Source organism: Erpetoichthys calabaricus, chromosome 13 (assembly GCF_900747795.2).
Source record: "Erpetoichthys calabaricus chromosome 13, fErpCal1.3, whole genome shotgun sequence".
NCBI lineage: Eukaryota > Metazoa > Chordata > Cladistia > Polypteriformes > Polypteridae > Erpetoichthys > Erpetoichthys calabaricus.
The window spans coordinates 136,458,268-136,473,714 of NC_041406.2; the positions used below are offsets into that span (position 1 = coordinate 136,458,268).

Consider the following 15,447-nt stretch of genomic DNA (forward strand, 5'->3'; position numbering starts at 1 on the left):
GAGTATATACGGGAAAAAAAGAATATAAATTCTTTTCTTATGTTTGCAAATTTTTCCTGTTTCCAACACACTACCTTCAAGAACTGACTGTTATCTTGCTGCCTAATACATTCCATCACTTGACAGGTTCTATTGTAACAAGATAATCAATGTTATGCACTTCACCTGTCAGTGATTTTAATGTTGTGGCTGATTGGTATATACAGTGTATGGTACTTTGTAATAAAAATAGGTCTTTAAACAAGGGGTGCTTTTTATTTATGGTTATCACACCATTGGATATTACTATCAGGGTTATTATCCCCCTCCCCCACACTATGCGACTCTTCAATTCCACCCGGGGGGGGGGGGGGGGGGGGGTAAACATTAACATTTTATTAATTATTATTTAAGTTATTGTCTGTTATACCTGCATTTTTATCACTCTTTAATTTAATATTGTTTTTTTATCAGTATGCTGCTGCTGGAGTATGTGAATTTCCCCTTAGGATTAATAAAGTTTCTATCATTCTAAAACTCACATATAACTTTCCTGGCACTGCATGTCTTTGTGCCATATCCCAAAGATGCAAGAGTTAAGGGCTCTAAATTCCCCTATTGTTTATTAATTTGTGTAGTGTTGGACTGGTGACCACCATATATAGAAATGCAGTATGAATAAAATTAACAGCTGGGTTTTTTATCACTATAAAGCCATTCCAAATGACTTATTTCCAAAGTTTGATAAGACTGCAAAATGCCAGTATTCCTTCTCCACTCAAAGTCATACTATTGAAGTTGCTGGAAACAGTAAACAAATTATTATTTATATAATATAACTTTGCATCAAAAAAAGACAACACTCATGGTGCACTTACAGAATACAAAAGAGAAAATGTGAAATAAAACTTTTATAAAGAACAATGCCAGGATATCAAACCATTAAGCCTGCATAGGATATTGTAATTGTGAACTTAAAGTAAAATACATTTTGCCAGAAGTAACAAAAGGCTGCCATCTGTAGGTCACTTGTGGAATTGAAAAAAACCTCAAAAAATTAAGGGCCTCATCTCAAGAGATGGCATATGAACTGCTAAGTCTCTATATTATTAAACTTTTTTGAAGCTAAACTGTAGGTGCAACGTGGCCTGCATATGTTTTAGTATCTATCAGCCAGTAACTGGTTACTTTCAATGAGATTTATTTATAGGAAAAACTTAATAGTAAATTGTTTAATATACTGAAAGAGATCATGTTCTGCCATAAGAATGAATGTATTAAGGAAATCTTTAAAATGCCAGAAAAGAAAAGATGTATTGATGAAAATTACTGTTTGCTTTAACCTATAATGTTTTAAATAAAGAATATATAAATATTAGTTTAACTGAAAGAGATCATGTTCTGCCATAAGAATGAATGTATTAAGGAAATCTTTAAAATGCCAGAAAAGAAAAGATGTATTGATGAAAATTACTGTTTGCTTTAACCTATAATGTTTTAAATAAAGAATATATAAATATTAGTTTAACTGAAAGAGATCATGTTCTGCCATAAGAATGAATGTATTAAGGAAATCTTTAAAATGCCAGAAAAGAAAAGATATATTGATGAAAATTACTGTTTGCTTTAACCTATAATGTTTTAAATAAAGAATATATAAATATTAGTTTAACTTTATTATTAAAAAAAATAAAATAAAAACACACATTTTTAGACTAAATAACCAGTATTGTAGTAACAAATAGTTAGGAGTAACAGTAATTCCTTAGTGGAGAGAAGTTATATAAAGAATAATTAGATAGGGCATTATGTAAGACTCATACAGGAAAGCATCAGCACAAGTAGACAGTGAGGGCATACACACCCATAAGGACTTGAAACTAGTAAAGAGTGGGGCTCTGCGGTAGGTAAATAGACATATAGTGAGAGGGCCCTGAGCATGGGCAAGTGGCATAAACAGGCAAGAGAATAAATAACTTCAAATTGAAACGAGTTCTTAGTGCTAGTAAAAGTGCAACAGAATAAGCATCATTAATACGATGAAGCACCAATAGTGTAGGCAAAGGCAAAGAAAGGGGTGCAGAGTTAAAAAAATACACAGGAAAAGTAAAGTTTAATAACTTCAAATAAAGACACATAGCAGGCAATTGAGGGGAAAGAGTATTACAGGAGCTTAGGTGGGCAGTAGGTTTTAAGTAACTGGAGTAGTTCTTTAAATCAATACTAATTTTATGATAATTTAAGTTAAATCATTTTAACTGGAAAAAAAGGGTTTGGGCAGTTTAGTAAACCAAATCCAAATTTTAAAAATGAGCACAGTACAATGCAAGTCCTGACACTGGACTTTGTTGAGGGTGACTTGTACAAGTCAGTTCTCCTTGAAGGAAACATCTGCCAAAGATTACAGCTGATCTAGCACCTCAAGCTCAGGTTCACTGAATTGGAGGAGGAGTCTACTGTCATTGACCATGTTAGAACAAATAGGTAAGAGCAGTCTGGTAGTTCTGCAATCCAAATTTAAAGAGTTAGGTGCCGAGCTGAGGAGCAAAACTGACAGGTCTTCTCTGAAGTTCTACCTGTGTCACATGCAAGTCTAGGTAAGATTGAGAAGATAAGAAAGCTTAATGTGTGGCTCAAATCTTAGTGTAGGATAGAAGGGTACAGGCTTCATATGAACTCCTTTCAGAACAAAAGAGGATTGTTTTCACTTGGGAATGAGGGCAGAGAGTTTAGGACAGGCCAGGTTTAGGACTGTACATGAAGGGATAAACAGTAGTCATAGTGGACTTCACTATCAACTTCCAAACAGTGTTCAGAAGCTGTTAAGTTGGCTAACAGAATGTTCGGTCATATAGTACAATGGGTAGAGTACAAGTCAAAAGGGGTTATGCTTAAGCTTTATAATGTACTACTAATGCTATACTTGGATAATTGTGTGTAGTTTTGGTCTCTGAGCTACAAAAAAAATATAGCAGCGCTAGACAAAGTCTAGAGAGGAGTGATTAGGCTCATTCCAGGACTACAGGGGATGAGTTATGAGAGAAGATTAAAGTAGCTTAAACGTTTTTAGTTAAAAAAAAAAAAAAGTACATTAGGAGGTGGCAACACTTAAATGTTTAACATTATGAAATAAATTAGTACAGTGGATGGAGACTGCTGCTTTAAAAGGAGTTCAACGAGGACATGGGGACACAGTTGGAAACTTGTTAAAGGTAAATTTCACATAAACGCTAGGAAGATGTTCTTCACAAACAGAAAAAGAGACACATAGAATAAGTTACATAGCAGTGTAGTAAAAAGTAGGACTTTAGGGATCTTCAGAACTATATTTGATATTATTTTGGATAGGACTGGCAATTTTTGTCAGGCTAAATGGTGTGTTCTTGTCAAAATGTTTGTAATGTTCTATACCATGAAACCATATTTACGAATTAAAAGAAATCTAGTCAATAAGCAAGCTAACTGTGACAGGCAATAAATGGATAATAAGTAAAATACAATTTCATTACCCCTCAAGACGAAATTTAAAGTCTTTCTGACCTATATCACAAAGACAATATTTATAAGCACTAGCTTTGGCACGGTTTCCAAAAGCCACAAATAATCTATTAATCTCTTAATATACTGAAAATAAATTATCAGTAACTAGATATTTGTAACTTTGCTAACACAATGAAGACTTAAAGCAATAAAGAAGATGTTTTCTCATGTCACCCAGATATTTACCATATAATTAACATGTCTACTTTATTTCAATTTACACTTAACTGAATAAAAGTTTAGATGTAAAATATTAATTTATACTGTAAATAATGTTTTACAATACCAAAGATATAATTAAAAAAATCTAAGAATCTAAAGTAAACAATGCCACAATGTTCAACAATTATCCAGAAAATCAAAAAGCATTAAATGTTCTCCTCATGAACGGTGTAGCTTTCATATAATTCTTAATAGATTATTTTTCTTGTCATTTAGTCAACATAGTTGCAGCAAAAATCAATGAAACCAGAACTGTTAATAATTTATTAAAAATAATCAACAACAATAATGCAAACAACTTTATATTAAACCATATAAAAGAAATTACACTTTTTATAAATGATATGAACACTGGGGTTTGGTCTCTTTATTTGCTAAAACTAGTAGAGCTGTTTGGAAACAATGTACCTTTATTAAAATAATCTCACCTCTGTTGTTGAGTTAATTTCATTCCTTAAAAAGCCTGTAAGTGCTGCAACCTGACATGAAAAATAGGGCAATGCCCAATTATCTCTTAGTGGAACAGCATAATCCACTTTAGTAGTGTCTATTCTAGAAAAGGAAAAATATTTTAATAATTACAACCATATCAGAGTTTTATTACAACAGTCTAAAATGGCTCATAAATAAGCATGCTGCTATGTGGCTAACTACAGTGCATCTGGAAAGTATTCACAGCGCATCACTTTTTCCACATTTTGTTATGTTACAGCCTTACTCCAAAATGGATTAAATTCATTTTTTTCCCTCACAATTCTACACACAACACCCCATAATGACAACATGAAAAAAGTTTACTTGAGGTTTTTGCAAATTTATTAAAAATAAAAAAATTGAGAAAGCAGATGTACATAAGTATTCACAGCCTTTGTCATGAATCTCGAAATTGAGCTCAGGTGCATCCTGTTTCCCCTGATCATCCTTGAGATGTTTCTGCACCATCATTGGAGTCCACCTGTGGTAAATTCAGTTGACTGGACATGATTTGGAAAGGCACACACCTGTCTATAGAAGGTCCCACAATTGACAGTTCATGCCAGAGCACAAACCAAGCATGAAGTCAAAGGAATTGTCTGTAGACCTCCGAGACAGGATTATCTCGAGGCACATATCTGGGGAAGGTTACAGAAAAATTTCTGCTGCTTTGAAAGTCCCAATGAGCACAGTGGCCATCATCATCCGTAAGTGGAAGAAGTTTGAAACCACCAGGACTCTTTCTAGAGCTGGCCGGCCATCTAAACTGAGCGATCGGGGTAGAAGGGCCTTAGTCAGGGAGGTGACCAAGAACCCGATGGTCACTCTGTCAGAGCTCCAGAGGTCCTCTGTGGAGAGAGGAGAACCTTCCAGAAGGACAACCATCTCTGCAGCAATCCACCAATCAGGCCTGTATGGTAGAGTGGCCAGACGGAAGCCATTCCTTAGTAAAAGGCACATGGCAGCCCGCCTGGAGTTTGCCAAAAGGCACCTGAAGGACTCTCAGACCGTGAGAAAGAAAATTCTCTGGTCTGATGAGACAAAGATTGAACTCTTTGGTGTGAATGCCAGGTGTCACGTTTGGAGGAAACCAGGCACCGCTCATCACCAGGCCAATACCATCCCTACAGTGAAGCATGGTGGTGGCAGCATCATGCTGTGGGGATGTTTTTCACCGGCAGGGACTGGGAGACTAGTCAGGATAAAGGGAAAGAAGACTGCAGCAATGTACAGAGACATCCTGGATGAAAACCTGCTCCACAGCACTCTTGACCTCAGACTGGGGTGACAGTTCATCTTTTAGCAAGACAACGACCCTAAGCACACAGCCAAGATAACAAAGGAGTGGCTTCAGGACAACTCTGTGAATGTCCTTGAGTGGCCCAGCCAGAGCCCAGACTTGAATCCGATTGAACATCTCTGGAGAGATCTTAAAATGGCTGTGCACCGACGCTTCCCATCCAACCTGATGAAGCTTGAGAGGTGCTGCAAAGAGGAATGGGCGAAACTGGCCAAAGATAGGTGTGACAAGCTTGTGGCATCATATTCAAAAAGACTTGAGGCTGGAATTGCTGCCAAAGGTGCATCGACAAAGTATTGAGCAAAGGCTGTGAATACTTATGTACATGGGATTTCTCAGTTTTTTTATTTTTAATAAATTTTCAAAAACCTCAAGTAAACTTTTTTCATGTTGTCATTATGGGGTGTTGTGTGTAGAATTCTGAGGAAAAAAATGAATTTAATCCATTTTGGAATAAGGCTGTAACACAACAAAAGGTGGAAAAAGTGATGCGCTGTGAATACTTTCTGGATGCACTGTATATCTATGTTTCATGTAAAAAAAAAAAAAAAAAAAAACATAAAAAAAACAATGCGTACCTGTTTATCATATGCCATGCCACTGCAAGCATGCCAGCCACCCATGAGCCACTCATCATCCAGCTTGACACAAACAGTGCAGTCACATACACAGCCTGAAGTCCAAACACAACACCAATATAGAAGTAAACAGGTTCAATGACATCCTGTGGATCAAAAGAATAAAAACTAGTTAATTAACCTTTGTATTGTAAATATTTCCTCTTATTGGGAACTTTTCCAACTGCAACATAGAAAGGCCATCAGTCTCTCCATTTTCTAAAATCTGCTTATCAAATAATACTCACAGGATGTCAAAGCCCTTCTTGGCACCTTCTACTCGAAGGAAGAAGCAGTTCTGTGTGACATACTAGTTAACCTCAAGGCACACTAAAGCCCATACCCACACCACACAAAGCAGGTCAATACCAATTTGATAAGTGTAAGTGCACATTTATATGATGTGTGACAAAACCTGAATGCTCTAAGAAAACCTATGGCAACACAAGGAAAAATTCTAAGTTAACACAAAGGTCAACCAAGGTAGACCCTGAAGCAAGGTTGGAAAAAATTCAGGGTCAAGGGGGCCCTGATCCTATCCATGAAGCACTGGTTGCAAGGCAGGTAACATCACATGGCCCACCAAAACGCAAAGAAGGACAATTTGGAATTGCTAGTTAACCCAACCTTCACATCTTTGGGAATATGTGATGAAAAATGAAAACCAGAGGAGACACAAATATTAATGTACAATGGAACTGAAAAGAAAAAAGTGATAATTCACATACCTGGCTTCCTGTAAAACGATATAAAAAGCTGGTAACCAGTTCAGGGTAAAGAGACAGTTGTTCAACTGCATTCATAGTTCGTGCTGATACTGTATCATTATCACGTGTTAGCTCAAAAATCCCTGCAATAGAATAAGTACCATTTTGACATACTTATCACCCCTTTATACAAGTTACATGTTTTTGTCTATTCATTTAAGATTAGTACAGATCATAACCTAGCAGTAAAAAACTACGGCAAGAACAAACTATAAACATATTTTCATTCTACAATAGGATGTCACAAACAACTATATCGCTTTAATTTAGGCATGCTAGAAAAATCATAAAGATCATACAGTATTTTTGGAGTGCATCATCATTCATATAAAATTCTTGCTGTTTACTGACTTTTTTCTTTTTCTAGAGATTCAATGAAATTAAGTTCCAGTAGTCTTAAAATACACCACACAGATTGCATGCAGCATTGTCAGCTCTTTAGGATCAGTGAGATAAATGGTTAGTCTCTGTTTAGTTTTTGCATGAAGCACTGGTAGCCATTTTAAAACTCAACCTTTATTTGTGTTATTCCTTCAAAATACTAATCTCTACTTCAACTGGAAAAAATTGAAAAGTTCTGTCAAATACTATGAAATGTCAAAAAAATACCTCTTTCAAATGAAGGGGCTTTCAGCATATGCTTATAGTAGTAATAGTAGACTCCACTGCCACTTTGGAAAGTGATTTCTCGTTCGAGCTCCTAAAGCAGATGCGTAAGGTTAGTTGGAAATGATTTCTTGTAAAAACTGGCCAACATCACTAAACTAAAAATAGCACAGTCTTGTAAGTATATATGTATTTCTGCAACAGTGGCATGCTGTTTATTGGTTAAAAAGTGACATCTTATTCTAAGATTTTTATTTTAAACTTATAATTTAAAAGTACTTAGAGTTTGGATTTGACTTTTTCTTAATCTCTTTCTATGCTTTAGCAAGTGTGTTTGTTTAAAATGTTTCTTTGCCTACTAAAGTCATCTTAGGCACATTTAATCAAAAAAACATGCATACATATGTATTTTACATATAAACAATTTAGCCCTGTTTTTCAAGCACATCTGCCCAATTTAGTAAATAGCACATATGATAAAATACTTGAAAGGGAAACCAAGTAAAAATGAAGAAAACATGAAAACTGTAGAGAAAGCTTACACCAACTGGGAATCATAGTGTGTTTAAAAAAAGAAAAAAAAACTGAGTAGATGAAACAAATTAAACTGTAAGCAAACAAGCAGAATTAAAGTGAATACCAAGCTCAATGAGTTTAAACAAGAATAACAGTAGGGAAATAATAATGTATGCACAGAACAATAATCACAACAGTACTTTATCATGCAATTAAAGTCTTACTCTATACAGAACATACATTAAGTTACAGATAAAGAAAAGAACATAACAGCCCAGGATATTTACCTGTCTGCTAGAAAACCAGAATTTCCTCTCATGGTATGTTGACAAGTACACTGCATACATCATGCCACTGGTAACAGCAGCCAAACATCCAAATAGCATTTTAATCAGTCGCTGCAGTAAAGAAACTATCAACATTTAAAAAAAATTACTACATCAATATAAATAATATTACATTTAACAAGTTAAACGATCACACATTGAACAATATTTTCTATAAAATAAATCTTATCTAGCTTATTAAAAGACTACTTTAACAGTAAATTCTGATGAAAGACATTCTAATTTCACAAATTGTAAAAAAATAAGATGTTAAACTATATAAATAAATTCATAATACCATCTGTTTTTTTTAATTTTCAGCTTTGTTTAATGTTTTTTCTGTTTTGCACAAGAAAGGACATGATTTCAACGCTCAGATTACATCTCATCTGTTTATTTGTTCGCCAATTACCATAAAAAAAAGGAAAAAAGTTTAATTTTTATGAAATTTTGTGCATACGCTGTCTTTGGTTCAACTTAAAATATAAGCAATATGATGTTTCAAATCTCAATCTTAATGAAATTTTGCATGTATACTAAATCTGAAACAACTTAAAATCCAGGCTACATGGCATTTCATAAATTTCACCGGGAAGGGTGGCTGTATTGGGGGTCAAACTGAATTGTTCTTTGGCTTTATATTTTGATTCAAATGGAAAAGCCAGACAGCACATTACCCTTGCTGGTCATAAGTTAGTCAAAGGCAAAACAGAAAAGCATGCAGTTTTCCATAGCGCATCTTGTTCTGCCCATGGAACTGTGGGAATTTAATACAGAAGGATCCTTGCAGAATTGCTTATGAATGATCAAATGTGATTAGTCAGTTTTGTTGGTCATGGCAAGGCTCTCCTGTTAGATGGTGGAAAATGTAACAGTATTATGAGTCTTTAAGAGTTTCACAAATTGAATAAATACATTTAAAAATGGTACATTGTAATGATTCAACATTATTTAACAATCATCTTTAACTTACATTACTAAAACATTTAAAACACATTTAAGTGTTTAGAACAAAAAAAATGACTTCACAAAAGGCAGGTTTAAGGAAAAAAAGAGATAATGGAGGAAGCTGCAATGTGTTATGCACTTTGGATGTAAGTAAGTAAGTTGTGCATTACCTAGCCTGTACACCTGATTAACAGAGGAATGCCTTGGGACATGCTCACTTTGTCCAACAACAACTTCACCATATCCCATTCTGCTAAGCGTTTGTGGCACACCAGGCCTGTTAATAAAGTAGCTGCACAAAACCCCCATTTGAATTCTAAACTACGTGACTGAACTCCAGCTTGTACCAGGATTTGCCTGGACTTAATCTGATAACAAATCATAACTGCACTGACAACTCTTCAGAGGCCCCAAAATTGACTCAAGCAATGACAAAGATCTATAATTCAAGGGATGACAGCTAAGATGAACAGAAGAACTTGCATAATAAAAAATGCTGATGTTGTACCTGGAACTGACATTAACTCAATCAGGAGAAGGTTCAACCTTCCCTTAAAACATGCACCTTATCTCTCAAGGTAGTGAGAAGAAGCAAAGAATGGCAAGGAATTGGGAGAAGAAAAAGAGAAGCTTGGAGAATTGTGAATGGAACACACTCACTGAAGTTCTATGGAGAATCCTAGGGAATTCTGCGACTCTTCCCATTGGCACTTTGTGTACATTCTCCTAACGTTTTTCTAAATTCTTATCTCAAACTAACAAGCTGTGAGCCACCCTCTTCATGAGGAGCTGAAAAGGTGAAATTCTATTGTCACAGTGGTCCAGAGGCTGAGACCCAGTCTTACAAGCCAAAGCTATGCGCCAGTAGTTTGACAAGGCTGAGAAGCAGCCATCATTTCAAGAAGAGAACTTCAGTACCTAAACTCTTGTACCAGAAAGAGTAACACTTTTCCCTCTCAAACAGCACATCAAAGGGCCTAACAGCAGAAAGCAAGCTGAGGAAGTAGCAGCACTGCTCTGACATGGATCATGCTGCAAAAAGAAAGAGTGCACTACAGTGCATGAAGAATCCTCCACTTGAACCAAAACCAACAATAAAGCAGCAACTCTACACAACATTAGACATCAACTTTAAAGACTTGGTATCATAAAACTATTTATTTGTGCTAAAACAAATGTACAACTATAAATTCCAGTAAAAGCCAGCCTATATTATACGCGTGTCTAGTCTGTCTGTATCCAATGCATATGCATTTATCGTACTTTTATAATCCTTGTGGTTACCAATAAATTGTATTATTCCGTTTCTTAAAATAAGTGCGCTTCAATTACTTTTATAAAAAAGTCTAAAGGCCAGAGATCCACCTCCTAAAACAGAGAAAGGTAAGTTTATTAAAGAAGGAGCCTTGTCAAATTATTTGATTAATTACCAGTATTGCCTAAGGAAAAACCATTGACTAATTAACCAAATCAAAACTAATCTTCTAAATCCCACATTATTATTGCATCCTTCTAAGTGGGCATCTTATTGATTATTAATAATCTAAAATCCTACATTGTTTAAGTTCTAAACAACTAGTGGGAAGCAGTACTCTGTAGCTATAGTCAAGACTCCTGTGAAGGAGAATGAAAATTGTAGTTTGTGTTTAGAATCAGTATGGTACAGAGAGAGACATATCACATGGAAATGATTCTGGGACAAAATAGGGATGGCACTGGAAGCAGTCCCAGGTTCAGTAATACAAGGGCCTTGGTAGGTTTAATCTAGTTGAGAATGAAGTCATGAGTGGAGCATAAGCAAGGGTTTGCCCACCAAAAGACAAAGAAGAAGCCAAAAGATTACTCGGAGTAAGTTAGATGTGCTGTAGAAGGAAGTCCTTATCAGCATGTTTATTTTTACTATAGAATGCAAGTTGTGGCATCAGTATTGCAAAGTCAGATCAAGAGGGGCATAGCCTATATTATTTTGTTAATATCGTTATTCTACGGTGGGTTGGCGCCCTGCCCAGGATTGGTTCCCTGCCTTGCGCCCTGTGTTGGCTGGGATTGGCTCCAGCAGACCCCCGTGACCCTGTGTTTGGATTCAGCGGGTTGGAAAATGGATGGATGGATGGATATTGTTATTATTTTGTTTGTTATTACGGCAAAAAGTTGACTCATTGTGGTTCAGCCCTCCAGAGTATTTTGAGTTCTATAATAAATCCCTCCTTTCTTGTTCAGCTTTTGTACTCAAGTGGTGTCTTCTGGGATTCAGGACTGTCTCAAAGTGCCCCCTTGGGTTGCACGGGCTACAAAATGGGCACTCAAACTAAACTGATTGACAGTTTAATGCAGCTGTAGAACCAGGAGAAGCTGAAAGTCTGAGTAGCCTCAAGCACATTTTACATGCTGTTAGATAACTATCATCCTAATCAATGAATTTATTTTTCCACAAGCAGTAATTTCCATAAACTGGCTAATTTAAACTGAGGTTTTAGTAGTTATGAGCTCCAAAATGTTTTTAACATTCATTTGCTTAACATAAGTACGGAAGTCAGCAAGGAAGTATGCATGAAAGCTTCATAAATAATTTACTTCAAAAAACAGAAACTTAATTTTTCACAGAAATATGCATTCCAGTCAATCAGGGCTGACCAAATTAAGAATCTAAAAAAGCCTGCATGTGACAAACAAGTTGAGGTTTTTCCTCCTAAGCTTTCTGTGTGATTTTATCAATTGTGAATTCTAAATTCAGTTTAAATTAGCATTCAAGTGCTCCTTTCATCTTGAGATACATATATACAGTAATCCCTCCTCCATCGCGGGGGTTGCGTTCCAGAGCCACCCGCGAAATAAGAAAATCCGCGAAGTAGAAACCATATGTTTATATGGTTATTTTTATATTGTCATGCTTGGGTCACAGATTTGCGCAGAAAACACAGGAGGTTGTAGAGAGACAGGAACGTTATTCAAAACACTGCAAACAAACATTTGTCTCTTTTTCAAAAGTTTAAACTGTGCTCCCATGACAAGACAGAGATGACAGTTCCGTCTCACAATTAAAAGAATGTAAACATATTTTCCTCTTCAAACGTGTGCGCGTCAGGAGCAGAGACAGAATCAGAAAGAGAGGGAAAAGCAAACAAATCAATAGGGCTGTTTGGCTTTTAAGTATGCGAAGCACCACGGCGCAAAGCTGTTGAAGGCGGCAGCTCACACCCCCTCTGTCAGGAGCAGGGGGAGAGAAAGAGAGAGAGAGAGACACAGAGAAAAACAAACATCAAAAATCAATACGTGCCCTTCGAGCTTTTAAGTATGCGAAGCACCGTGCAGCATGTCGCTTCAGGAAGCAGCTGCACAGAAAGTAGCAACGTGAAGATAATCTTTCAGCATTTTTAGAAGAGCGTCCGTATCGTCTAGGTATGCGAACAGCCCCCCTGCTCAATCCCCCTACGTCAGGATCAGAGAAAGTCAGCACAAGAGAGAGAGAGAAAGAAAAGTGAGTTGGGTAGCTTCTCAGACATCTGCCAATAGCGTCCCCTTGTATGAAATCAACTGGCAAACCAACTGAGGAAGCATTGTACCAGAAATTAAAAGACCCATTGTCCGCAGAAATCCGCGAACCAGCAAAAAAATCCGCGATATATATTTAAATATGCTTACATATAAAAATCCGCGATAGAGTGAAGCCTCGAAAGGCGAAGCGCGATATAGCGAAGGATTACTGTAGTCCTAGTTTTAAGAGAGCTAGAATATTTAACTTGTTTTTTGTTAAGCATTCTTTACTGTAACACTATGAAAAATTAAATGAACCGAAATATGCTGCTTAAATGAGCCACTAGAATCTCTGCGGCAGTGGTAACATATGCTGCGCACAATCTATTAGAATAGGTTTTTATTGATGTAGCTTTATTCCAACAGATGGTGCACAACATTAGCACTGATGCATAGATTTCCATATTTATACAATGTTAAACCATGTAAGCACAATCAATAGTTTCCATGTTGCCTGTTCTCTTTCATTATTAAAATATGCAATTTGTACACGTATACCCCAAGTTAAGCAGCAAAACACTGCTGAGTTAGTCTGGGTTATCAAATAACGTTGAGCCGCATACAGTGAAAGGCTCATTACCATTGGATAGCTGAGGTTCAGAACATTCTAATGATATATAGTTGTCTATGATTGTTCATTTATACTACAGATCACAACTGTGTATAAACAGCAACAAACATAATGCCTATGTAACAGCTCATCTTTATGCACCATTATGCATTGTTGCACACAAAGTCAGATTCCTGAGAATGTTTTAACTTTATTGAGAATAACATGTTTGATGAAGGACCCAATGCTGCATTTGATTTGCAAGTACTGCTTAGTACGTCTATGAAGAGTCATGGCGTAGAGTTTTAGGGTGTACTTACACTAGCAATTTGTTCCATGCCTGCAAGTAACCCACCAAATTCTACAACCCGAAATCAGAAAAAGTTGGGACAGTGTGGAAAATGTGAATAAAAAAAGAAAAAAGCAAGTTATAAATTCTCCTCCAATTTTATTTCATTGCAGACAGTATGAACACAAAAATAATTCATGTTTTTTTTTGTCAACATCATTTGATTTGTAAATAAATATCCATTCTTGGCATTCAGGCTTGCAACACATTCCAAAAAAAGTTGGGATGAGGGGCAATTAAGGGGTAGTAATGAGGTATAATAACTAAATAATGATGTGATTTGAAACTGGTGATGTTAAACAGGTGATTGCAATCATGATTCGGTACAAAAGCAGCATCGAGGAAAGGCCTACTCCTTTAGGAGCAAAGATGGGCAAAGGATCGCCAGTTTGCCACCAAGTGCGGGCAAAAACCTTTGAAATGATGAAGAAAAACGTTTCTCAAAGACAGATAGGAAGAGATTTGGGCATTTCTCCCTCTACAGTGCATAACATAGTGAAAAGAATCAGGGAATCTGGAGAAATTACCGTGCGCAAAGGCCAAGGGCGCAAACCTAAACTGAATGGCCGTGATCCCCGAGCCCTCAGACAGCACTGGATTAAAAACCGTCATTCATCAATAAATGATATAACTGCGTGGGCTCAGGACTACTTCAGGAAGTCACTCTCAAGCACTACAGTACGTAGTTACATTAGGAAATGCCAGCTAAAACTGTACTGTGCCAAAAGGAAGCCCTACATAAATAGTGTCCAGAAGCGCCGTCGACTTCTCTGGGCTCGGAGGCATCTGGGATGGTCCATTGTGCAGTGGAAACGTGTATTGTGGTCAGACGAATCGGTTTTTCACATCTTTTTTGGAAGAAATGGACGCAGTGTGCTGCGGACCAAAGAGGAAAAGGACCATCCAGACTGTTACCAGATACAAGTCCAAAAGCCAGGGTCTGTCATGGTATGGGGTTGTGTCAGTGGCCTTCGGCAAAGGTAACTTGCACTTCTGCGATGGCACCATCAATGCTGAGAAGTATATCTCAGTTTTGGAGGAACAAATGCTGCCTTCAAGACAATGTCTTTTCCAGGGACGCCCATGCTTATTTCAGCAAGACAATGCCAAACCACATACTGCGCGCATAACAAAGGCATGGCTGCGTAAGAAGAGGATGCGGATGCTTGACTGGCCTGCCTGCAGCCCTGATTTGTCTCCTATAGAGAATGTTTGGCATATTTTGAAACGAAAATGCGTCAACGAAGACCCTGTACTGTTGCACACCTAAAACGTTGTTTGCAGGAAGAATGGCACAAACTAACACCTGCAACACTTAGTCACTTGAGTTCTTCAATGCCTAAACGTCTTTTAAGTGTTGTTAAAAGACAGGGGAACTGTACAAAGTGGTAAATGCTGTACTGTCCCAACTTTTTTTGAAATGTGTTGCAAGCCTGAATGGCAAGAATGGATATTTATTTACAAATCAAATGATGTTGACAAAAAAAAACATGAATTACTTTGTGTTCATACTGTCTGCAATGAAATAAAATTTGAGGAGAATTTATAACTTGCTTTTTTCTTTTTTTATTCACATTTTCCACACTGTCCCAACTTTTTCTGAATTGTGGTTGTAGTTCATTTGACTAATGTGATCGCTCGGTGCCAGGCCAACCATACAATGCCCTGGCCCACTTGGAAGAGTTGCGCTTGGGCATGGTTCAGTAAGATTTGGGAACC

The 15,447-nt window shown here is 36.8% G+C and overlaps 1 protein-coding gene across 1 annotated transcript in view; it reads right to left on the reverse strand.

Annotated features, from left to right (window-relative positions):
- The window catches only part of LOC114663721 (probable C-mannosyltransferase DPY19L4), a 102,388-nt gene that overhangs the window by 66,170 nt on the left and 20,771 nt on the right, over nucleotides 1–15,447 (reverse strand). The window contains exons 4-8 of the mRNA XM_051935580.1: nucleotides 8,309–8,433; nucleotides 7,509–7,599; nucleotides 6,861–6,982; nucleotides 6,094–6,239; nucleotides 4,170–4,293 (exon numbers count right to left, since the gene is read on the reverse strand). Coding sequence (XP_051791540.1) covers nucleotides 4,170–4,293; nucleotides 6,094–6,239; nucleotides 6,861–6,982; nucleotides 7,509–7,599; nucleotides 8,309–8,433 — 608 coding nt within the window. The remainder of the gene's footprint in view (nucleotides 1–4,169; nucleotides 4,294–6,093; nucleotides 6,240–6,860; nucleotides 6,983–7,508; nucleotides 7,600–8,308; nucleotides 8,434–15,447) is intronic.